Source organism: Diadema antillarum, unplaced genomic scaffold (assembly GCF_040938485.1).
Source record: "Diadema antillarum isolate AM-2024a unplaced genomic scaffold, OU_Dant_1.0 seq00001565_RagTag, whole genome shotgun sequence".
Lineage (NCBI taxonomy): Eukaryota > Metazoa > Echinodermata > Echinoidea > Diadematoida > Diadematidae > Diadema > Diadema antillarum.
In genome coordinates this window covers 395,576-422,291 of record NW_027272288.1, presented here as the reverse complement: position 1 = coordinate 422,291, position 26,716 = coordinate 395,576, and the positions used below count along the sequence as shown (strand labels likewise).

The following is a 26,716-nucleotide window of genomic DNA, read 5'->3' as shown; positions in this document are numbered from 1 at the left end:
ATCATACAGCCCACGAATCATACAACCCACGAATCATACAGCCCATTAGCTCGACACTGAGCAGACAGGGCCCATGGGACCTACACATTAAAGGGTGTGTACAGTTCAGGTTGAGGTGAGGATTTAGCTTTTAACGTTTTGCGAGAAATTCAGAAACCACTCTATGAGATGTCAAAGAGCATGCAATTCTAAAGAGTATCAAAAGTTTATTTGATGAAAATCGGTTTTGAAATGGCTGAGATATCCAAAAACAAGGTGAAATAAAGAGATCCTAATAAAGTTGTGGCCTGTCGCCTTTTATTATTGTCACTTTTTTTGAATATCTCAACCATTTCAAAACCAATTTTCATCAAATAAACATTGAATCCTTCTTAAAATTACATAATCTTTCATATTTCAAAAGAGGTTTCTCATTATCTCACTTAATAATGTTCAAACTAGAAATGTCGCTACAGCGACTGGTTATACCCCCGCCAAACAACATTTCATAAGCTTTGGTCAAAACAACATTTCAAAAGCTTTGGTCAAAAAACTGAGGAAGTAGTTAAATCCGCAAGATCTTTCCTTGATCTTCTGCCATTAATATGCCGTTACCATGGCAACGTACTTTCGGGTACTGTCGAAAAATGCGTCTTGCACATCTACAACCAAAGGCACACATCTGTACCAAGTTTCATGGAAATTGGGCAAAAACTGAGGAAGTAGTTTGCAACACAAAATTTTCCATCATTTTGGCTCATAATATGTGAGCTGTTACCACGGCAACATACTTTTTGTCACTGTCAAGAAATGTGTCATGCTGACCTATATCCTAAGACAAACATTCAACATGAATTCCATGAGAATTGGAAGAACACTGATGAAGCAGTTTTGCCATGAAGCATTTTGCCCTATATTTTACAAATAACATGCCGTTACCATGGCAACGCACTTTTTGCCACTGCGGAAATATGTGTCTTGCACATTAACATATTCAGATGAACATCTGTACCTAATTTCATAAAAATTGATAAAAAACTGTGGGAGGAGTTCGCGACGCAAGATTTGTACCCATTTTTGCCCATAATATGCCGTTACCATGGCAACGTACTTTTGGGTACTGTCAAAAAATATGTCTTGCACATCTACAACCCAAGGCACACATCTGTGCCAAGTTTTATGGGAATCGGTTGAAAACTGAGGAAGTAGTTCGCGACGCAAGATTTGCAACGGACCGACCGCCCGACCGACCGCCCGACCGACCGTCCGCTGATTCCTATATACCCCCTTCAAACTTCGTTTGGCGGGGGTATAAACATGAATCCCTTACCTCAACCAGTACTGTACAGTCCCTTTAAGCCCCATGTTGTATCTGTCGAACTCGTGGGCTGTTTTTACCTAGTGACAAACTCATGGGCTGTATGACTCATGGAACTGTTTTCATGTCAATCTCATGGGCTGTATGACTTGTGGGTGTCGGTCTAGTGGGGTGGCCCATTTGACATCACGGAACCTCGTCCATACCTTTGTAGTCCCTGCTGATTTGCTTAGAGACATAGTCCATTCCAAAGTTTCCTTCACGTCGTCCATTGATGTTTACCACCCTGTTCCAGATCAAACTCTTAATGATGTTTTTTGGAGCGAATCCTCCGACACCTGAAACACCAAGGAAGACGATGCATGTTATACTACACCGAGAAACAATGCAGCTATCCAATTGGTTGATTGCAAATCATGTGACATTGAGATAAAAGTGCCATCACACGCTGTGGCTGTCAGCCATGCAATTTTGTTTGAGCAAAATGGATAACACATGTTTACCATTGCACAGCTCAGATGTTACAATATTTGCCACGCGCACGAAAATAATTACAAGCAAACGCTAGCAAGCGCAAACCTTTGTCATTCATTTATGTAAACAACTTCAACCTATCGGTTTTGTGGACGTGCACATACATACACACATACACTTGACGGCTGCTGTGACTAAACTCACCATTCACAAAAATGGTTGTCATTTTTGTGCTAAACTCAGGAATCTGCGGGAACCGCGTCCCCTGACGGTCTGAGGTGTTGTATAAAACAAATAGTGTATGGTCTTGACTCGTGCAAAGGAGCAAGATTTCGCACTCCGTAAAAGATGAGGGGCACTATTCAACTCAGCTTCACCTCACTGTATAGAGCACTTTGATCTTTCACCTCATGCAAAATCTTGTATCATCGCACTTGTGACCATTTACTATTTCTTTATACTATTTCAAACATTATCAAAGTCTTGAAAAAATAATCTCTGTCATCTTTATTATGTCAGTTATGAAAATACAGTGCACTTCCATTATAACGACTGTGGCTATAATGAAATTTCCGGTTATAATAAAATTCAGCCTGCAACATTATCCACTCTATGTTTTTTTTAATATAGTCAAGATCCGAGTATCCTCTCGGATCACCTTCTGTATCTGTACTGATTCTTTGTTTTTCTTCTTCTTTACTTCTCCTCAAAAGTTGTGCAGAGGTTAGCTCAGAAAGTCCCCTGCCTATCAATTTCAAACTTATACCATATATCATGTATGGTGTCCAAAAGACGACAGATCTAGTAAAATCATTGTGATCAGTCGACCATGATGTCATAGTGACGTCACGGTCGACGTCATTATATTTATTCATTTGTGTGGGTATTACCAAATTTTTACAAAACGTCAGAAAACTGGCAGTGCCAAGGACTTTTTATAACAGGATTCCACTGTTATAATTGCTCACAAAATTCAGCCTTGTTTCTCTGAATTGCTTGCTATTTCATCTGATAAAGTGCGCTCTCGTTATAACAGAGTTCTTGGAAATGACGGCTTTCTTTACACCATTATATTGAAATTTCATTACAGCTAAACATAAAAGCCCAGTAAATGATAATGTTTGTGCCTAAATTCTTACTTTGTTGTATCGAGAATTTCATTATAACTGTGTCTGTTATAACAGAAGCGCACTGTAACTGAACATGCGAGTACACATACAAAATTTTGAATTCTTTGCATGTTACTGTATCACAGGGTAAATCCAGTCCACATATTAGTTGATCTGATAAGAATGAGTAAAATATTATGAGTTAAACACAGTAGAATTTTGATTGAAATCGGATAAAACATAAGGAAATGATGACATTTTGAGATTTTGCAAAAATTTCAGCAAACAGTTCTTGAACAGCTGATATGAAAAATGCAATGGCAGAGTAAGCATGTCATCCCCTCACAACTTACCATAATAGTTGAACATAGTGAAATTTCCCATTTTTCATTCAAACAAAATTATGCCCGAGGCTTAAATCCTGGTTTATCTAACTGATCATCACTAATCTATAGTTATTCAACCAGGAATAACATGTTTCAGATTTAAATGACAGAAAAATTGAACTTTCATCAATCTTTTTTTTGTAAATGATCAATGGAAAATTGTGAGGTTATGACATGGTTAGCTCACTCATTTGCCCACTGTAAAAGAACTGTTTTGGAGAAATTGCTAAGACTTCAGAATGTCATAACTTCCTTATTTTTCATCCAATTTCAGTCAAATTTTTACTGCTGACCTCATAAGATTTTACTCTTTTTCATCAGATAACCCTAACCAGGATGGGCTTTTTTGGGTGTTCTGTGGTTGATTCAAACCCCCCCCCCCCCCCGAGATCTCCACCATCGATCGCGCAATCGCCATGACATTTGGCATGTCCATTACCTGTGGCGTAATCTACCAACTATACAAAAAGAAATGAAATTTTTTGTCATAATAATAAATTATGCTAATATATGCATAAAATCATACATTTTGCTCTACATCAGAAATTAAAGCTCCTAGAATCCTACTTTTCGGTGAAAACATTCTTTGTAGCATTCCTAACAATGTACTTGAAAAAAAAATTGGTATCAAAATCAATTTCTTGTGTATTTTATTGTTTTTTGAATTTATGTATTTCGTTGTTTTTTCGACCTTTTGTTTTATCATTTCTTTTCCACAAAATTTGTGACAGAACCTATTTCAAGCATAATTATGCTAAAATTAATTAGTTTCAGCCTATGAAAGAGAAAATAATCATATCTTTATGAATAAGGAGAGAAACTCCATTTGCATAGATTTTATACACAAAATCACGTTTTTGAGCCATTTTCGGTCAGACAGGCATGTATAAAACATCGTGCAGCATCGTAATGATATGCGCCATTTTTCGCGAAAATGGAGTTAAAAGATGCGCGAGACTTGAAAGTAAAAAGTCAGCGAACGGCGCAATCAAAAAGTTTCAGGTGGCAGAGTAGTCGCGAAAAATGTCATTGTGTGCCCCCTCCCCCCCCCCCCCTGCCTTTTATAGAGATTTTTGCTGGACTCACATGCGAGGAAGTAATGTGCATTGGCGAGGTAGTCTGGATGCCTTCTTGACCAGAACGACAGGAGGTCAATTTTCCAGTCTTCGACCATGACTGGTCCATTTCCAGTCCGCACAGCGGCTTGTCTGGCTAAATGGCGCAGACCCTCCAGAGTAAGGGCCCTACTGTGGTTCAGCACGTGGTCATCGTTCTCGGCATCGAGGGCGCACTCCTCTCCACAGTACCATTTCTCTAAAAAAACAAAACAAAACAAAAATAATTCTACCGTATTTCAAAAAATATTACAATGGGACCCTCTGCAATGATAACTTTAAAAATAGTAAATCAATCCAAATACAATATCAGGACATGAAACCATAAGTCATTGCCCACATCTTACAGAAAAGCCAATTTGATTTGCTTCAGTGGTCAAAGAGAAATGAACAATTTTGTAGAGCATGTCGGGATATCTCTTACCTCCAAGTTTTGTTTATTGTGTTCACACACAAATATAGAGCATCCAAGTGCTAAACTTGGAAGAATCAGACTCATGACATGCTGTGACCACTTAACCAAATTGAATGGGTTTTCCTGCAAAATAGAGCTAAGATGTTATATTTTAATACCCGAGAGTAGCATTTAGACAGTTTAATCATATTGGGTGTTATCAATGTGAAAATCTGATCATAATTTTTTGCAGGAACATACTGTATAGTAATTCAGTGAAAAGAGAAATATATTTTACCAAATAGCATCACACAATATCAGGGATTTTTCATATATGGCCAGCTGCACAAGATGAACAAAGTCTGATAAATATGATACACTTAGTAACATGCTAACAACAAAAGCAAGTATTATAATATTGACCTTAATGACTAAATGCTGCATTAGCTGTACATTGTATGTACTGTATGTTCCACATTTATTACTACAATCAGTCTTGCTTAAATCACCAGTCTCTATGGAAAAACAGAGTGGTTAAAATGAGCTGCGTGGCAGAGGTCTGCGCTCTTGAGAGTGCTTCTCTAATTCATATTGCAAAGAGGAGGGAGCATAACCTGATGAAGTGATTCCGCCTCACATCAAACTGGACCCTACAGAAGACCAGATATTGCTGCTGACTATGGGCTATCCAGTCATCTTCTCAGGTGGCAAAAAGAAATCAAACAAACAAACAAATGAATACATTTATTAACTAGAAAAGCATTGAGAGCGCAGACCTCCGCGAAGCAGATACTTTCCACAGATGACCTTGCTCTTCCCAAAGAGGTTTTCTCCTCTCCACCACTGAGGAAAAGCCCTTTGGGCTCCTCCATAGAGATCAGTGATTTCCACCCATACAAGTGTGGGTACACATGCTGAAAAATTGCTCGATTTCCAAATATAGAAGCCTTTTATACGTCATAAACCCTCAGCTGCATGGCACTCCTCACCCTTGCAGAAACTACAGCACGCACTTTAGTGTGCATTTGAAAACCTCAAAAATGTGCAGCTTGAACTCCCAAGTTCATTGACCCTAACTGTCAAAATATTAAAATCCTTCATAGATTCCCCCCAAATTCACGGATCACTACCAAAATTTTATCATTTGTTACTTATGTCATTCTCAAACTTTCTTGTAAGTTTCATCCAAATCCGTTCACTACTTTTTGAGTTACTTTGCACACGGACAAACAAACAAACAAACAATGAAACAAACCAACAGCATTGTGGAATCACCACAATTTTTATATCATGTAATACGATTTTCTGTTTGTATTTTATGTCCACTTGTATATACAGTGTATATTGAATTGCTGAATAAATAATAATAATAATAATAATAATAATAATAATGATAGTAACAAAAATATAACCTCCTTCCTTGGCGGAGGTAATAAAATAAACACACAATGAAACTATAACAGTTATTTACGAGAAGAAGAAAAAAACTCACCTGGTAGCACATCAGTGTCTTGGAGTCCGATACATCCATAGTGATACCATTCGTGACCCCTGCAGTTCTCCTGTTTAGCGCACTGCACCATTCTCGTACTACCTCTTGCATCCTCTTTCTGCTTACACAGACAGTAGGTGTAGCTGGGACTCTTCAAGCATTTGTTGCAGCAGAACCAGTCGTCCTCGGGGGCAGCCGTCAGTCTCGCACAGCTCAGATGATACCACGGCGTGGGGCACATAGCATTGCAGCACACGATCATCTCTTCATCTTTCACTGTGTAGGAAATTCACACAGTACTCTCAGCCTTCATAATTGGGTACCAGTTAATCAGGCACTCTTCCGGATACATAATTGACTTGCAAATTGAAAAACTATTCCAGATGTGTGTTATATTTACTAAATAATCGGGTAAACAGGGTGGGTAATAAAATGGATAGGAATTTTCCAGATTCACCCCATCTTTTTTAATATTTTCCCACAGAAAGCCTTTCAGATTTGTGTCAATTAGATTCACTGTGAGGTGCTGGCAGTCAATAGAGAGCGTGAGTTGATGTTTTAAGCAATTAAATGTGTACGACAGATTTGTTGTATGACTGGTACAAGTACATTGTATGCATTTTGGAATGTCATATACAAACCCTTGCACCAGCACTACACACACTACCAAACACACTAACACACAGACACACAGACACACAAAGTGACACACTAATTGCTATACATTCTACATGTTCCTGTGAACTACAACATACACTGTACATTGCATTGCCAGCTCGTGAGTAATTAACAAGGCAAGTGCTGTAATGTGTCTCGCCCACAAACATACACCTTTTTTTTTGTTCACAAATGGACCTATGGATCAAAAGTTGGTGTCTGAGTCATTAATAAATGCACAGTACATGGGGCCCTAAAAGTTCATTGACTCCTGCCTGCGACCTTTGACCTTGGGGGTGACCATCAACTCCCCAAGGTACATCTACCATCCAACCCTAACAAAAAAGTCCTGTGGTACTCCCTGTGGTACTTGTCGGTACCACACAATGTACCACACACTTGTAATGTTACCACAGGAACTGTGTGGTACTGTACCACAGGCTTGTAGGGTACTCCCTGTAGTACTTGTCAGTACCACACAATGTACCACATAAATAAATGTTACCACAGGAACTGTGTGGTACTGTTTTACAGGCTCATGTGGTACCCTGTGGTACTGGTTGGTACCACACAATGTACCACACAAATATATGTTAACACAGGAACTGTGTGGTACTGTGTCACAGGCTCGTGTGGTACTCTGGGATGTACCACAGGGCAGTACCACAGGAAAGTACCACAGGAAAGTACCACAGGAAAGCTAGTACCACAAGACAGTATACACACAAATTGTCCTGTGGTATTTTGGGGCGTATACCACAGGACAGTACCACATGAATTGTCCTGTGGTATTTTGGGACGTACCACAGGAGAGTACAACAGGAAAGTACCACAGGATAGTACCACAGGACAGTACCACACGACTTGTTCTGTGGTATTTTGGGACGTACCACAGGACACTACCACAGGGCAGTGCCACAGGACAGTACCACAGGAAAGTACCACAGGATAGTACCACAGGACAGTACCACAGGAATTGTCCTGTGGTATTTTGGGACGTACCACAGGACAGTACCACAGGACAGTACCACAGGAAAGTACCACAGGATAGTACCACAGGACAGTACCACACGACTTGTCCTGTGGTATTCTGGGACGTACCACAGGGTAGTACCACAGGACAGTACCACACGACTAGTCCTGTGGTATTTCGGGACGTACCACAGGACAGTACCACAGGAAAGTACCACAGGATAGTACCACAGGACAGTACCACACGACTTGTCCTGTGGTATTTTGGGACGTAACACAGGACAGTACCACAGGAATTGTCCTGTGGTATTTTGGGACATACCACAGGACAGTACCACAGGGCAGTACCACAGGATAGTACCACAGGACAGTACCACACGACTTGTCCTGTGGTATTTTGGGACGTACCACAGGGCAGTACCACAGGACAGTACCACAGGACAGTACCACACGACTTGTCCTGTGGTATTTTGGGACATACCACAGGACAGTACCACAGGACAGTACCACAGGAATTGTCCTGTGGTATTTTGGGACGTAGCACGGGGCAGTACCACAGGACAGTACCACAGGATAGTACCACAGGACAGTACCACAGGGCAGTACCACAGGATAGTACCACACGACAGTACCACACGACTTGTCCTGTGGTATTTTGGGACGTACCACAGGGCAGTACCACAGGACAGTACCACACGACTTGTCCTGTGGTATTTTGGGACATACCACAGGACAGTACCACAGGACAGTACCACAGGACAGTACCACAGGAATTGTCCTGTGGTATTTTGGGACGTACCACAGGGCAGTACCACAGGACAGTACCACAGGATAGTACCACAGGACAGTACCACACGACTTGTCCTGTGGTATTTTGGGACGTACCACAGGACAGTACTACAGTACTACAGGGCAGTACCACAGGACAGTACCACAGGAAAGTACCACAGGATAGTACCACAGGACTACTGTCCTGTGGTATTTTGTCCTTGTCCTGTGGTATTTTGGGACGTACCACAGGACAGTACCACACGAATTGTCCTGTGGAATTTTGGGACGTACCACAGGACAGTACGACAGAAATTCCTGTGGTAATTTTCGATATATACCACAGGAGAGTACCACAGGAACTGTCCAAAATCCCACAGGAAGATCATAATATGGTGCTATTCCACACAGAAGTACCACACAGCAAATTAAATGCGTAAGTACCACAGAAAAATGCTAGTACAGGATATTTTTTTTAACATTTTATACCAGAGGACTATCACATCAGGAGAATATCAAACAGCAGTACCACACAGGAGTACCACACAGGAAAATTGTAAGGCAGAATCAACTGAAATTTATAACAAAAATATAAACAAAAAAGCACATATTAGTATTCCTCAATTAATTGATAGATAAGTTATGCTGTGAATTATAGCAATTGATTTGCCCTTACTCATATTGTCCTATACTCCTACAGTATTAACTATTTAGTGAAAGTGCTGATGTAAAGCATGAGAAATTTCATAAGGACTTCTGTGGTACTCCTGTGGTATTCCTGTGGTACTCCTGTGGTACAAATTTTTACATAGCTCATGAATATTCATAAAAAGCACTCCAGATTTTAGAAAATACATATATGACTTAAAAAGTCAAAGTATTAATGATGGGACTTACTTTGAACTTTATGAAAGATTGTCTGATTATGTTATGTTATTCCCAATATCATAGATATTGTTATGAAAGTGTAATTTCATATCTTGATAATAAAGTATAATCGACTTAGTAACCATGCCTTCATGCTTTACGGATAGACGGCCATATATATATGTACTGATACAGTCGATGGCTACCTAGGAATAGAATATGACTAGGAAGTCTATATAGATCTATTATAGGACTAGAATGGCACTTGGTCATTAGACTCTCGTTTGAGGTTATATGTTAGGAGTAGGACAGGTTATTAAGTAGGGCCATGTTTGTCCTGAAATCCATGACTCACCTATCAGGAATATTCCTTGATATGTGGCTAAAATTCTCCCAGATTTTTTTTTTCGATCTATCCTGTGTGGTACTCTCCTGTGGTACCATGGAAATGCTGTGTGGTAGTGCCCTGTGGTAATGATCGACCTGTGGTACTGTCCTGTGGTACTGTCCCAAAATACCACAGGACAGTTCCTGTGGTACTGTTCTGTGGTACTAGTCCTGTGGTACTGCCCTGTGGTACGTCCCAAAATACCACAGGAATTCCTGTGGTACTGTCCTGTGGTACTGCTCTGTGGTACCGGTCCTGTGGTACTTTCCTGTGGTACTCCCCTGTGGTACGTCCCAAAATACCACAGGAATTCCTGTGGTAGGCCTACTGTCCTGTGGTATGTCCCAAAATACCACAGGACAATTCCTGTGGTACTGTCCTGTGGTGCTTTCCTGTGGTACTGTCCTGTGGTACTGTCCTGTGGTACCGTCCTGTGGTAATTACCACAGGAGTACCACAGGACTTTTTCGTAAGGGAAGTTTGGTCACAAATACACTTACGGATCAAAAGTTTTGACCCATAATCGAAACGCGCCCTAAAAACGAAACATTGGGCCCTAAAAGTTCATTGACCACTGTCTGTGACCTTTGACATTGTGGTGACCATCAACTCCCCAAGGTACATTTACTGGATCCAAGTTTGGTCACAAATAGACTTACGGATCAAAAGTTATGGTCCATAATCGAAACGTGCCCTAAAAACTTAACATTGGGCCCTAAAAGTTCATTGAGCCTGCATGTGACCTTTGACCTTGTGGTGGCCATCAACTCTCCGAGGGATATCTACCACCCAAGTTTAGTCACAAACGAACTTATGGATCAAAAGTAATGACCCATAATCGAAATGCGCCCTAAAAACTTAACATTGGGCCCTTAAGTTCATTGACCCCTGCCTGTGAACTTTGACCTTGTTATGACCATCAACTCTCCAAGGTACATCTACCATTCAAGTTTGGTCACAAATACACTTACGGATCAAAAGTTATGGCCCATAATCGAAACGCGCCCTAAAAACTTAACATTGGGCCCTAAAAGTTCATTGACCCCTGCCTGTGACCTTTAACCTTGAGGTGACCTTCATACTGGTAAAAGGTAAGACTTTGTATGACCACTCTTCCCTCCAAGTTTGACTCAATTTGAAGCCCAGAGTACAGAGTTATTCAAGTTTTTATAGCATTACGGACAGACGACGGACGGACGGACGATTGATGGACAGACGCCGCAGGCGATCCCTTAGTCTCCCCTCACCTCCGGTGGGCTCGACAAAAATGATGAATAAAACATGGACCTACACTGTACTACACACATGGACTATGAACGGGGTCTTTCTTTGATCCGACCTGCATCACTGCCACATGATAATGTGCATCTAGATGAGTACATTCAGATGTTTGGACAATAATGATTGTGTAATCATTCATTGTCACTGACAAAAGAATTGTTTCCCTCATTTCGGTTTTATTTCGCTGAGGTGCCTTATCAGACTTAAATGCCTTTGGAAAAACACCAATGATGGGGAGCAGCAAACCTAAAAAAAATGACACATTTTGCGTCACAAAATGAGTAATTACTGAAGTGGATGCTCGTGGATACGCATGTAACATTGCATAATGGTAAACACATACATGTCATCTACCATTACTGTCCAAGTTTACTCTGAAACAATGTGCCGAAAATGGGAAAAATTAGATTACAAATTACAACCTGCCAAAACACTTGCTTTCTCTTGTAAAGTACATTTGTATGTGCATTTCGCAAATAAAATTAACTGAGCGATGATATCCCAATGTATATTACAACTGCACATGCATTTTTCTTTATGTAAGAGATTTATCATCTTCTGCGCATGTTTTTTTATTTATTTATTTATTTATTTATTTCCATTCACAGGGTGGATAGCCCTTTCAGCACAAGACTGATTTTCAAAGGGGTCCACGTAAAAATACAATGATTTACAGGGTAAAACAATACATACAAATTACATAAATAATTGTATACAACAAACAAACAAGAATAAAAATAAAAATACTCAACATAAAAAGTACAAGTATTCCTATTCACTTCAAAAGCATAAAAAATGTGCCAAGATGAATTGAATTTTCTGCCAGAGTATGCAAACAATCATTCGTGATATGAATATTAATCAATGTATGTATAATAACAAATATTTAAAACGCAGCCTCAAAACAAATCATATCTTCTTATATTCCGTTTAAAAATACAGATTGTATCACTCGAACGAATATCATACGGTAGACTATTAAACAATATTGCACTAGAATATAAAAAACTGTTCCGTTTAAAATTTGTATTTGGTTTTGGCAAAAATATTTTACATAAAGTATTACGGAGAGAATATTGCGAAGTTTGCATGCATATTCGATTGGCAAGGTATTCAGGAGCAGTATGATGGATACATTTAAACAGGAGAATAAGATTCATTTTTTTCCATCTCCTTTGAAGAGGTTCAATTCCTGACTGATTGTATAATTCATCACTTCGTGTAAACATATCAGCATTTAGAATAATTCTCAAAGCTCTTTTCTGTAAAATAAAAAGTATATTCAGATGTGACTTATTAGCACTGGTCCATACAGAAGAACAATAATCAAAATGAGATTGAATAATTGTGTGATACAACATTTTTATAATATGAGTATTCAAAAATGATTTTGCTTTGCGAAGAAGAAATAAACTCTTAACAACCTTGCTACGAATATAATCAATATGATATTTCCAATTTAAAGTAGAATCAAAAATCACTCCCAGATATTTACATTTTGAAACACGGTTCAAAATTTCCCCACCTATAGCAAATTTAATCAGATCATCATTAAATCTAGTCAATCGCCTTTGGGAACCAATAAGCATATATTCAGACTTTGCCGCATTCAGAATCAATTTGTTATGCGTGAGCCATGACGAAATACTTTGTAAATCTTCGTTAATTGATACAGACATAACATGAGGATCGCTAGATGAAAAATAGAGACAAGTGTCATCAGCATAAAGTGATAATTGGCAGTGTTGTATTGCATTTGGAATATCATTGATAAACAACAAAAACAGCAGTGGGCCGAGTATCGATCCTTGAGGTACACCGAACTCGACTCTCCTGTGCGATGAAGTATATCCATTCACCATAGTGGCCTGAAGTCTACCAGTTAAGTAGCTTTGGAACCAGGACACACTTCCCTCATCAAAACCATAATGCTTCAGCTTCTCTACTAGAATAGCATGATCCACCATGTCGAATGCCTTCTTAAGATCTAAAGTGACAAGGCAAGTAATAAGACCTTTGTCCATACTATCCTGTAAATCTTCAACAACCTTTAACAGGGCAGTATTGGTTGAGTGGTTTGCACGAAAACCCGATTGTTTACAAGAGAGAATTCAATTCTCGTTCAAGTATTTAGTTACTTGTCGCTGGACCACTCTCTCTAGAACTTTTGACAATACCGGCAGTACAGAAATAGGACGATAGTTGGACATTTCAAAAGCACTGTTACACTTAGGCAAAGGAATGACTTTAGCAGTCTTCCATTCAGTCGGAACAATGCCGTTTTTCAAAGACAAATTGATCACATGTGTTAGGGGTGACACAATAAGCGAGCCTGCGATTTTAATGACCTTTGCCGGTATATTGTCCAGCCCAGTAGATTTATTCATCGAAAGCTCGTGTAAAATTTCCTCAACTTCAATCTCTGTTACTGAATTAAATTCAAATTTCGATTTCACAGATTCACCAAAATATTCTAAGAAACCATCCCCAAATTCACACTGACTCTTTAGTTTGCCAACAATCTTAGTAAAATATTCATTGAATAACTCAGCAACCTCACGATTATCTTCAATTACATCACCATCAACTTGAACAGAGTATACACTGGGGTTACAACGCTTCTTAGGAATCACACAGCGTAATGTTTTCCACGTCTTTCCACTGTCACCAAAATTACGTTCAATGCTACTCTGAATATAATCAGTTTTCAGCTTATGAAGCTTACTTGTTACTTTATTTCGTAACTTACGGTAACTTTCCCAATCACTTGGATCACCATAAACCTTAGCTTTCTTTTTTAAACTATCTCTTTGCTTCATCATATCTTTAACCTCTTTATTTAACCACGGAATATCATTATTTTGCTTAACACGCCTCATTCTCAGTGGTGCATGCTTATCCAAAATCGAGCGAAATTTATTTATGAAATTATCATACGCCAATTCAGTGTCGCTCTCTTGATACACATTATTCCAATCTACGCCAGCCAACTCTGTCTGAAAATGTTCAGTATCTAATTTTCTTATATTCCGTGAAATCATATATCTATGACTATTACACTTCTGTTTTACATTACCCCATGAAGCAACAATCATATAATGATCACTCAAACCGATCTCCACTACATCACAGTATATAATCTTTTCAGTGTTAGAGGTAAATATCAAATCAATCAGAGTAGACGAACAGCTTGTAACTCTAGTTGGTTTATCTATAAGTTGTGTCAGATTAAAATCTTTGGTAAGACGTATAAGATGCGCAGCATATCGATTGGTGTTAGATCTGAGCATATCACAATTGAAATCACCCATGACAAGTACATCTAGGCCTACTGCCTCTATCTTTTGGAATACTTGGGATAACTTATCAAAAGATGACACCTGGGAGTTGGGTGGACGATACCATACACAAACAAGAAATGGTTTTTGTTTGGCTAATTCAATTTGGAGTACAATCATCTCAAGCTCTTCATCATACATATCCTCTCTTATCTTATAAATCACATCATTTTTTACATAGATTGCAACTCCACCTCCTTTCCTGTTTCTATCTTTCCTAACAATGTTATATCCATCTACATTGATGCATTCATCTGGAATTGTGTTATCTAACCATGTTTCACTGAATGAAGCAATATGAAATTGACTATTTTGAAACAGATGTTTTACTTCATCAATACGTTTATAAAGAGAACATATATTCAAATGAGAAACATTAAACCCATTATGGCTTGACATTGTCTTATTGACGCGTTCGAAGCTACAATATTCAAAACTAGTATCCAGATTGTCTTCTGTGCTACTGATATTGGATTCAGAACTGACTGCATTATCACAATGATCATAATAACCCGGCAGTTCGAGAAAACTACATTTTCGACACTTCCATTCATCATTGTTCACATCGTTACTTAAGCAGTACGTATGACACCAGCCTTCACAAGAGGTACAACGAATAGCATTGGTATGTTGTATAACATTAGCACAAACTAAACAAAAGCAGCCGGATGTTTTCATTAAGAGTGATATGCTTGTGTTCGTTTAGGATTGAATGCGTATAGAGAATAATCAATTCAGTCGTTCGATGTCTGTTATCGATGTGATGTGTACCTTTTTGTCAGCTTGTCCAGGTTCGTGTACCAGGGCTGTGATTTTGCCGTCGGATGTCCAGTACCTTTTCACGGAGGATTTCTTCGATGCTTCTTTGATGAGATTTCGACGAAACACTGTGATGTCCTCGAGCACAACCACACGCGATCCCTTGAGCTTTCGCTTCGCTCGGTACACTTGGTTTCTGACGTTGTATCGCGAAAATTTGATGATGATGGGTCGTGGTCCCTTCTGTGGAGATCCTGGTTTCGGCGACACTCGATGTGATCTATCGATGTCGCCGACTGCCAATGGGACGCCTAGTTTGTCGTTGACGAGTTCGACGATGATCTTGTCTGTGTCTTCACTTGGTTGTTCTGGTATTCCGAGGAATCTCAGGCAGTTTCTCCTCGAATACTGCTCTTGTTCTTCGATGAGACGTTTTGAAGAAGCCAACTCCCTCTGAAGGCCTGTGATTTCCTTCTCGAGGGCTGATTGCTGCTTTTGGAGCTTCTCAAAGTCCATGGAAATGGCCGCATAGACGCTCTGCGTTACAGCTTCTTTGACGGCAGTAGCAACCGCTTCCACTAGTCTTTTCATCATGGCTTCGTCTGACAATGCATCTATTATCTGGTGTTCAATGGTTTCTTTCAAAGCGTCGCTTGATGTAGCCATGGTGATGGTTGACTGAGCAGCCAGATTTTGGGCTTCTGTGTCCTCTGGTTTCCGCCGGGAATTGTCGGCAGGCCGTATAGGAGATCTTCGTTGGTCCGATGTCCGACCCTGCTTTCTTGTCACCACCATTTCACTTCAAAATTCACATAGAAATATCAAGTCTTATGGCATGGTGATTGAGTCAGATAAGTCAGACACACATATCGAATATATATCACAGTATGTCACTTACGCAGAGTAGAGTATCGTAACCGGCAAAAAGCGTAATTCCTGCAACAAATTATACGTCATGTCATGTCACATTTTCAGTGCCCCAATAGCGACAAGCGTTACCGACCTGCATGTGGTTTTTAGACATTTGAAAGCGCCGTCTTGTTTTTACTCAAGGCTGGCTGTCGGTGATGCACAATAGACGTTTTCACATCAGCCCGATGTTTCGAAATAGCGCACTATTTTCTGACTTGGGAAATTAACCCAATCACGAAATAGCACGCTATTTGATAATGTGAACACAAATCAGCGCGCTAATTGTATTGCTCTGGTCGAGAAAATTTCTCAAGTCCAACTCGGGACATTTCTGAAATAGTGGGATAATTGGTGAACTAGCGCACTATTTGATAATGTGAAAACGCCTCAAGAAATAATAGCACGATGCATCCCCTCATGCCTAGCGTGTGTGACCCGATCGATCGAGGCAAACTGCACACAAATCACGAGGAATATTTTGAGAGGGCACACACATTACTGATGCTGTTTGCACATCCTCAGCTCTCGAATTAGCTTGAAAAAATTTCTGGCTAATTCTCTTTGGGCTGATGTGAATAAGAAATGAAATAGTGCGCTAATTTGCAATCGCGAAAAACATCCAGAGCTTGGATTTTTATCGGGCTCATGTTAAATGCCTAAAGAGAAAATAAGGAAAGCATCTTGTGACGTTTTTCACACAAACAGGTGTTTGAATCAATGAGCGATGCATGTCCGTAGCAACAGGGATCTCTAGGCGGTTTCACATAAGCCCGATAAAAATCCAAGCTCGAGATATTTTTCGAAATCGCAAATTAGCGCGCTATTTCATTTCCTATTCACATCAGCCCAAAGAGAATTAGCCCAAAACTTTTTCGAGCTAATTCGACAGCTGAGTATGCGCAAACAGTGTCGGGTATTCCAGTAGAGCGCACGCTTTCGGGTCACACACGCTAGGCATGATGGGAAACATCGCGCTAATTTCTTGAGGCGATTTCACATTATCAAATAGCGCGCTAGTTCGCTATGTTATCCCGCTATTTCAGAAATTTCCCGAGTTGGACTTGAGAAATTTTCTCGATCAGAGCGATACAATTACTAGTGCGCTATTTCTTGATCGGGTTAATTTTCCAAGTCAGAAAATAGTGTGCTATTTCAAAACATCGGGCTGATGTGAAAATGCCTTCTGTCACAATTTTGGATTATCTAATCTGATACACAAATAAATTCAGGTCAGTCTCAATTTCATGCTTTAGGCTGTATTTGAGCATAACTCTCTTATCTAACCAAATCTCGCTTATCCGTACGCCCCCGCCAGTCAACTGAGGTTGAGAATTCTTACTGGCTCGGCAGCGACAACACAACACGGCAGCCTCCCTTTCGTTATCTGTGTTATCACTGTATGCATCTGCTGCAAGCTGTATCGATGACCTTTTCGGCTCGTGGTAAACGAAATCCACAACTCGTTGGGCCACAGTTTTGACCCAGAGGAGTTTATTCTGTCTGCTGCCTTTAGCCGGAAAACTGGCAGGGACTTCATGTAGAGATGATGTTCCACAGAATTTCAAGGCACAGAGGAGAGAGTATCCTTCAGTCACAAACTGCGCAGTAGGAAAATCAGTACAAAATATAACAAATATGTGTGTACATTTCATTTCATTTCATTTCATTTCAATTTATTTTCATAGTTCTCACATATATCACAATAAAGTATATAAATATAAAAATTATGCAGAACAGAATTTAAAATGGAACTTCACCGGAATGTTCAAAAGCTTGTTTGGTAAAAACACAAGGTCTGCATACATGTGAGTTAAAACATGGTTTAAACATGTTTATTCTTGCGGGCCCTCCGACAAAATTACAAAGAAGAACGATTCATTGAAAATAATTATACAAAGTAACAAATAAAGGACAAAAAGTTGTACATGACAATATCCAAACAATGCCACTGCTGTGTGTTATGTGCAAAATGAATGCAACTATTCAATTCAAGTCAATCAAATTCAATTCAAAATTGATTTCATTCTTTCTTTCTTTTTTGGCAAACACACAAACACATATAACTTTCTTTGGTAATGGACAACCTCAGCACACATACATCTAGGCACACTAAGAGCTCACACTGGTCTCTAAGACACGAAGGACATTGCGAGTGTAATGAAGAGCAAGGAGCACTAGAGTGACATTATCCATTGATCTTACAAGTACTACATAACTTACAGTTGTAGGTAAAGTTAAGTCAAGTCAAGAATGAGGTAAGCAAAACTATGTAAAGTAAAGAGTTTACAATAGTGGAACCTTATTGCAAATTCAAAACTGCCCATGGTCAGGCAAGGATCAACATACTACTTCATTCAACAACAAAAAAAATGTTAAAGCTCTTCTATTTCTTTGTTCTGATTACATAATATTCAACTTGGGAAAGTGCAATGAATAAAGAGTGCAGTCTGCAAGCCCAGACTAGTAGAACACCAGCAAGAAGTTCCAAATCTCTTTAGCATTATGAGATAATGCGTAGTCATACCTTGTATCTGAGGCTCTACTAGTCTGGGGTTGCAGACTGTGCTACATGGAGGCTCTACTAGTCTGGGGTTGCAGACTGTGCTACATGTTTCATACTGTTTACTGCTACCGAGGAAAGTCTTACCTCGTACATATCCCATGCTTCCTGCACATTTTGCAGAACTTCTTTCCGTAAGAAGGTGTAGTTGAACTCATTCTTCAACTGTGCGATTGTCCCTTTTGCAGAAGTGCTTTTTCCATCGAAGAAGACATTGTTTGAGTCCTTGAAGAAGAAAAAAATATATCAGTTATGATTTCTTCTGTGGCAGTAATTTGCATTTCAAATTGTTAGCAGCTGCAATGTTAAGAGAAAAAGCCTGTTAAAGACCCTGTGTATAGCTGCCACCTGCCTAACGCGGCCAGCGACCACAAAGATTTCAACCTGTCTATAGCGGCCACAAACCCAATGGAGCCATAGCCGAGCCGATAATTCAGTGTGTTTTTCTGCTTTGTAGCCGTGCAGGCAACGTTCATTGATCGCCACCGCTGCATTCATCCCTCATTCAGTCATGAGAATGCACTAGTATTAAGCTTTCTTCATGACAATACACATTCTCCTATACTGTGCAACAATTTCATATATTAAATGGGTTAGTCAAATACCAGTTAGTGATTGGCTAAACACAATCACGTGATAGAGGTACACTCGTTATGCTCGCCCATGGGCGAACATTCTTGGTAATGTTCTCCCGTGGGAAAACATTTTCACGTAACAAATGACAGAAGGCCTAGGACGCGCGACTGAGCGATCGAGTGCGTTGTGCTGCTGGGGGTGGTTGACATGACGTTGACGTATTTGACTAACTCATATAATATAACAGATGATGACTTTTGTTGTCGGGAACATGTACCAAGCGTTCAACCCTCATGATTTGAAATGCTATTTCGGGAGGCTATAAGTCCCTCGACCTTGTCTCGGGACTTATAACCTCCCTCAACAGCATTTCAAACCCTTCGAGTGGAACATTCGGTACCGTTATGTTCCCTCCCTGCCAGTCATTACCAGTATCTATATAATATACACTGCCATATGCTAATGCATGAAACACACAGCGTGTGCATACATACACTCTGTACGACTCTGTACATGTACATGTAAGGATACAACGATGATACATGTACATGTAAGCAATGCACACAAAGTTGAATTACCTGTCTATAGCGGCCACCTGTCTATAACAGCCACTTTTTCCGTTTCCCTTGGGTGGCCCCTATAGACAGGTTTGACTGTATTTTGATGTACAAGGCATCATCATCTATACATGCATACAGTGTAGCATGTAACAAAGACAGAATTTTGTTTATACACAACTTAAATAATGGGCATAGGGCCTGGAAAGAAAATTTGTCCATTGCTTCTGGGGAGAATCTAATCAGCAAATTCCTTCATGCTTTGGCTGTTGTTGTATTAATGATGATATTGCAATCATAACATATTCTTATTCATTTATTCAGTATTCTTTATCCAGGGTAACCCCATCCATGGTTAAACCCTATCTCGCCCAGGGATTGGGGGGGGGGGGGGTCAAATTGACCCCGCCCTCGACATTTCACACAATGATTCTGCAACACGCAAAAATTTTACCGCACCATTTCATGACTTTAGCTTTGCAGTCTCCTGCTTATTTTGAGACCAATTTTGCGACGTCCGGGTACACTGCTCTGAAGTTAAGCAATGTTTTGCATATAATGCACACAGATAGAACAACAATCAAAATATGGTAAAATTAGTGAGTTTGAAAGAGTTTTAGCACTGCTGTCGGTTAGATACTTCTGTAGGCATCTCAGCAATGCTAGTCGTTAGGCAATCTACATGTAATTATAACATCTCATAGATTCACTGATTGAAACACCATAATAACATTTTTTGTGGTGTGGAACTTTGTGTGCATTTCCTGCAACAAGAAACTAGCGCAAAAATAAAAGCACGCAATTATTTTTGCCTGTTACATACATTCCTGTTGAACGTCTCAATCCTGCAAAACTAAATACACACAAAATTTTTTTACACCTAGCCCAGCGCAACAAATCAATTGCCGAAAATATCCAATCTACCCGAGGTAATTCAATATTTAACAAGGTTTCAATCTTGTGGGAATCCATTTCCATTGTAGAACAGGACTTTACTCTTGCATTACTCTTGCACTTGTTTACTAAATTGCCCAGGTCATTTTATAACTGAAATTAAAGAAAAAGTCCCCAGTACCACCTTGGTGAACACCCATACATAGTAATTCAGATAAGACTCCTTTTAATGAGGTTTGACTGCAAAATTATCATCACAGTCATGGGCCAAACAGCTATGCACACGATCGGGGACCCAGCACTCACTAATTCCTATTGCTGAATAAAGATGATGAAAATATTGAATTTAATCTGATGTGCATTTAGGTTCTTTCTTCTCTGAAAAGAGTGAATGAGTACGCTCGACGTAAAAACAAACCTGCAGGAGTAGAATCTCCTTGTCGTATTCCTGGGGCACTGGGATGTACCCGTCCAGACGCTCCTGCCATGTCTCCCGGTCCGCTCGCACCCTCTGAGCCTGCAGGACGCCCTTGATGGCCGATTCGTTGCCACTGACGAGGGTCGGATTGGCGCCTCCACCCCTGATGGAGGCCGGGAGGTACTGCTGGAGATGCTCTAATACCGTTTCAATCCCTTGCATCGTTCCGGGGTTAGTGGGTACGATTCCCAATGTCACCTGGAATGAGAGAGAACTTGACATTGACTCAACAGTAACACGTTGTCCTTCAGACTGCACAGTATGTATGTTTCTGATGACCATTATGATGACCTGAGACCATAAAGCTCATTATTACTGAAGGCTTGCTCAAAGGCCACAATGTAGAATGAATTCCACAAAAATCTGTACATGGCACTCTTGATTTATTACTTCATGGTGTGGAGTTATGAAAACTCTCTGGGATGCCCCATGGCCTCTCCACCATAAATATATTCAAATCTACTCAATTAAAGGAGCCCTACAAATGATTTCCAGACTTTTATATTTGAACAAGCATAAATTAGTTTACACTATATACTGAGTATAGAGTTTCAAATTCAATATGATTTGGATGAAGAATATTAACAATTTTGAAATTCATAGCAAATTGCAATGAATGAGGATGATGACATGACAGCCTCACCATAAGAATGCATGAGGTACATGGTACAGGGCTCAAAGGAAGCAAAATAAAGATGGTACCATGCATTATAGATTATACACATGCGACATTGTTAAGCAAGTGGTATCATAATAAAACTACACTGCAACATTTTTGAAATATGTGAGCCTCCTATGTCATCATCTTTGTTAAGCGTAATTCGTTCAAGGTTCTTCAAAGTACTGATTTCTCTGCTCAAGGACCACGATAAATTTTACAAATTTGTACATGGAGCTATCAATATCATGCACATGATGTGAAATTTCAACAATTGTCTGGAATGCCCCTTTAAAGGAAGCCAAAACCCAATGAGCAATGTGGATTGAATGAAAGCAGCAACAATGGTAGATCACATCAGTGAAAGTTTGAGGAAAATCTGACAAGTGATGCAAAAGTTATGAATTTTTGAAGTTTTGGTGTAATGACATCATGAATGTGTGGACATCAATATAAAGAAAATACAAAGAGAATTCTACAACAATTCATTGAAATTGACTAACCACTTTCAGAACCCAGGGGGATAATTGCTACCCTTTACAGACATTATGTATGTCAGTAAGTATCAAGTTACTGGAAAGTGCAATTTTCAAGAAAAATGAATTTTTGTGGAATTCCCCTTGTATTTCCTTCATATTGTTGTCCACACATGACGTCATATTGTAGTCTCCTCATCCAACGGTTCCAACACCCAAATTTTAACAATTCATAACTTTTGCATCTAATGTCTGATTTTCTTCAAACTCTCACCAATGTGTTCTACTAATGTTGGTGCTTTCACTCAATCCACATTGCTCTTTGGGTTTTGGTTTCCTTCAATAAAAAAGGAGCAATCCTGTCCATACATAGCTTGGCCCTAATCACACTCCTTACCAGTTCAGACTTTTGTGACATACAGTCACTCTTCTCATGCCCTTGAGCAATGGGAAGGTCACGCGACAGATCCTGTAAGAAAGTCATGTGCCTGCTCATGATGTTGGCCACGACGTCCACAAGGCGCAACCGCTGCCTGTCTAGGACGTCAGGGGCGGGCAGAAACGTGAAGGCGTCCAGAGTCTCGGCCGCATGAGCAGCAGTGGCCACTGTAGAGGTCATCATCCTGTATTGCACGCGGTCCTTGGCAGCGTAACACATGGTTTGTTGCACGAAGAACTTGTTACCCGGCGTCCCTCCCAGGTGTGGTGATTCGGTCTCTTCCAGCACGCGATTGAAGTGCAAGCCAAACGTTGGAGCAGAAGTAACAACTCGCTTCTGGTCACCTTTGGTTCTAGCATTAGGTATCGCGTCCTGCGTACAGGAATATTTTGCTAAATGTCCATAAATGGTACAAAGGAATTCTACATATCTTTTTTTCTGTTATTACTTTTGTCACAATAGAACTGAGGGAACACAAAATATGTATGACTTTTGAGTCATTGGGAGTGTACTGGACAAAATAATTTAATGGTTCTGACACAGTTGACAATCATTTTAATCATGATACTGTAATACCAACACTTACGGTACTGGCAAGCAAATTCAATTATGTAAAATCTATATTTTCATCACAATCAGGTTTTTTAAAAATTATTATTTGTTTTGTTTTTAATTGTAAGATATTCAAAGAAATGCGGATCTATAATTATTGTATTCGGTTGTTTGGAGATATTCCAGGATACTGTATCAGTGTCCACAGTGTGTAACATTGTAGTAATCTACAGTGTACAATTGTACTTGCAATAGTTTAATTACAAATGTGACCATGCATCACAAAACCATAAAAAGTGCATGTCCAGATTTCACACAAAGACTTACAATACTTTGTAGGTGAAATGGATCAACCTCGTCAATTTTTAGTTTTCTTTCATATTTTCTGCAAAAAACATAATCAACTGTGTAAGCACAAGTTGCATTTCTCTCTTCTTAGTACCCAGTTAATCACTTTTTCAAAATGAATGTTTTTTTTTTGTTTCACAAGTTTCAAGTCTATTTTTCTCCTCATTTAACAACAAAAATAATTCAGGCAGGTAAGAAAAAAAAAACATTTGTACAGAGCAATACATCATTTTTAAGCATAGAGTCTGCTTTTGTAGTGTTTGCCCTGAACTGAAAATGAATGTCAGCTGAGGTTTTGGTGATTTTGTGATGCTGGGTCATAAACAATTGAGAACATACAAATGTGTATGGCATACATTACGGGAGTCATGTTTTTTTGAAATCGCAACTTTCAGACAATTCCGTGAGAAGCTGTATTTGCGATTGTGATGTAAAGTACGTAACAGAGAAATGCACCTGTGCACACAGCATTCATGTCAGGATCAAAATTCCAATTTTTGCATGCTTTTTGAACAACTTTACGAATAGCTCCCGACTCGACACATTTTTGGAAAACAGAAAATGAATAATAATGAATAATGAATAACATTTATATAGCGCTTAATACTGATGTTTCTATTTTAAAGCGCATCATATCCGGGAAAAAAAAACAAGGCAAGGGCCATAATGTGTCTCGCCCATTCGCGTACAAGAAATTGAATGGGAATGGGATATAACAGATTAAAAAAAAGAAAAAAAAAACAGATAAAAAAAAGATATAAAAGGGTAAAAATTAATGGCAAAAAAGAAATGTGCCATAAAAACTTAACATTGGGCGTTGACCCCTGCCCATTACCTTTGACCTTGTGGTGACCATCCATTCCCCAAGGGACATTACCATACAAGTTTGGTCACAAACGGACCTATGGATCAAAAGTTATGACCCATAATAGAAACGCACCATAAAAACTTAACATTGGGCTCTAAAAGTTCGTTGACCCATGCTTGTGACCACTGACCTTGTGGTGACCATCCACTCCCCAAAGGACATCTACCATCCAAGATTGGTCACAAATGGAGTTATGGATCAAAAGTTATGACCCATAATAGAAATGCGCCACAAAAACTTAACATTGAGCCCTAAAGTTCTTTGACCTCTGCCTGTGAGCTTTGACCTTGAGATGACCTTCATATATGATGAAATGTGAAACTTTGTATGACCCCTCTTCCTTCAAAGTTTGATTGCAATTGAAGCCCAGAGTAAAGAGTTATTGAAGTTTTTGTGGTGTTTCGGACAGACGACGGACAGACAGACGCCGCAGGCAATCCCTTAGTCTCCCCTCACCTCCAGTGGGCTCGACAAAAAAACCTCACGAAATATACAGTGTGTGTAAAGTACATCACCTCGAACGTCTTTTTCCATTCCTTTAGTTTCTCGTCGTGGTTTTCTGTAAGCGAGTCCACGTAACCGGTTGCGGCAGCTATGCTCAAGCAGATGCCGCTGTAATTCAGCATACGGAACACCTTGGTCGATGCGCCTTGCCGCCACAGCTCAAAGCCCATACACGTCTGCACAAACTTGAAAATGCGAGGACGATTCGTGAACAGACCAATGGCCACCATCTGCCCCAGTCGGCGATTAAGATAGGCCTGAGCCTCTTTATCAGTCATATCCCTTGGTAGAGAAATGATTACAAAGGATTTAATAATGATAATAATAATAATAATTATAATATCAATAATAATAATAACAATACTACTACTAATAATAATAATAATGATAACAATAATAATAATGTAATAACAATAATAATAATAATAATAATAATAATAATAATAATAATAATAATAATAATAATAATGATAACAATAATAATAATAATGTAATAATAATAATAATAGTAATAATAATAATAATAATAATAATAATAATAATAATAATAATAATAATAATAATAATAATAATAATACTAATAATAATAGACATTTATAGAACACCTTTTCCACTGGATACAAAGCGCTATGACATGTCATCCCTGGTCACCACAGGAGATAGAATATATACAAAATACAGTACCAGGCAGCGACAGTCCACGTCCAGTGCACATAGGGACATCAAAATAAATAGTCTTCCAAGTTTTGTTTGAAATGATCAAGTGTTGGTGATGATCTGAGAGGAGGAGGGAGTTTATTCCACAGCCTAGGAGCAGAAGAAGAGAAAGCTGCATTGCCAGCTAGTTTTTTTTTTTTGTGTGTGTGGTTGAGTAAAGGTAACGGATGATGAAAGACGAGTGTGCCTAGGGTGAGAGTGTTGTACCAGGCACTTAAAGGTCACCCAAATATGTGACTGTGCATCACAATCATATGCAACATAAAATCATAGGCCCAGTTTGTCAGGACTCAAAATAAAGTGAAAAGGGGGGGGGGGGGGGGTGTGCTTCATCAACGTTTGTCAGCGCATACAAGTTGTCAGCACTGACAATCACCATGGTAACAACTTCTTTTACGAGACTTAGAAGAAAATGACAATCTGCCGTCCAGTACCAAAAGATAGCGTTACATTATCAAGATCATGACTGGCAACAAAATCTGCAATGATAAACTTTAAATCCCCATAATTCTGTCAAAATCCACATTATTTTCTCCACATTTGCAAGAATTGTACAGAAAGGTACCCAAAATGAGGAAAAGGTTTCAAAGTTGGGTTCACAATCTCATTCTTGAGCAACCAGCCCACTCACACCGCAGAAAACATCGAAATCTCTCAAATCCTTGTCAGGGATGTTTTCTGTTAGGGGTGAGCTAAAGGACAAGGTCCATAAACTTATGCTGTACATTCAAAACCCATGTCATTTTCACGAAACTTGACCACATTGTAGAGGAAGTCTTTATACTAATTCCAGAAAAACAATTAAAAGTGGGGGTTTATGTGCTCGTTTTTTATCTAGCAGTGCCCCCATGCGACATATGTGACCCGCTACAACAAAAGG

General features: G+C 39.4%; 1 protein-coding gene across 1 annotated transcript in view; it reads right to left on the bottom strand.

The window, feature by feature from the left end:
* The window catches only part of LOC139710791 (uncharacterized), a 28,176-nt gene extending 2,779 nt beyond the window's left edge, over positions 1-25,397 (bottom strand). The window contains exons 1-8 of the mRNA XM_071622699.1: positions 25,131-25,397; positions 22,806-23,219; positions 21,215-21,472; positions 18,857-18,994; positions 17,549-17,807; positions 6,268-6,543; positions 4,353-4,580; positions 1,504-1,635 (exon numbers count right to left, since the gene is read on the bottom strand). Of these exons, the coding sequence (XP_071478800.1) occupies positions 1,504-1,635; positions 4,353-4,580; positions 6,268-6,543; positions 17,549-17,807; positions 18,857-18,994; positions 21,215-21,472; positions 22,806-23,219; positions 25,131-25,397 (1,972 nt within the window). The remainder of the gene's footprint in view (positions 1-1,503; positions 1,636-4,352; positions 4,581-6,267; positions 6,544-17,548; positions 17,808-18,856; positions 18,995-21,214; positions 21,473-22,805; positions 23,220-25,130) is intronic.
* Between the last annotated feature and the right edge of the window lie 1,319 nt (positions 25,398-26,716).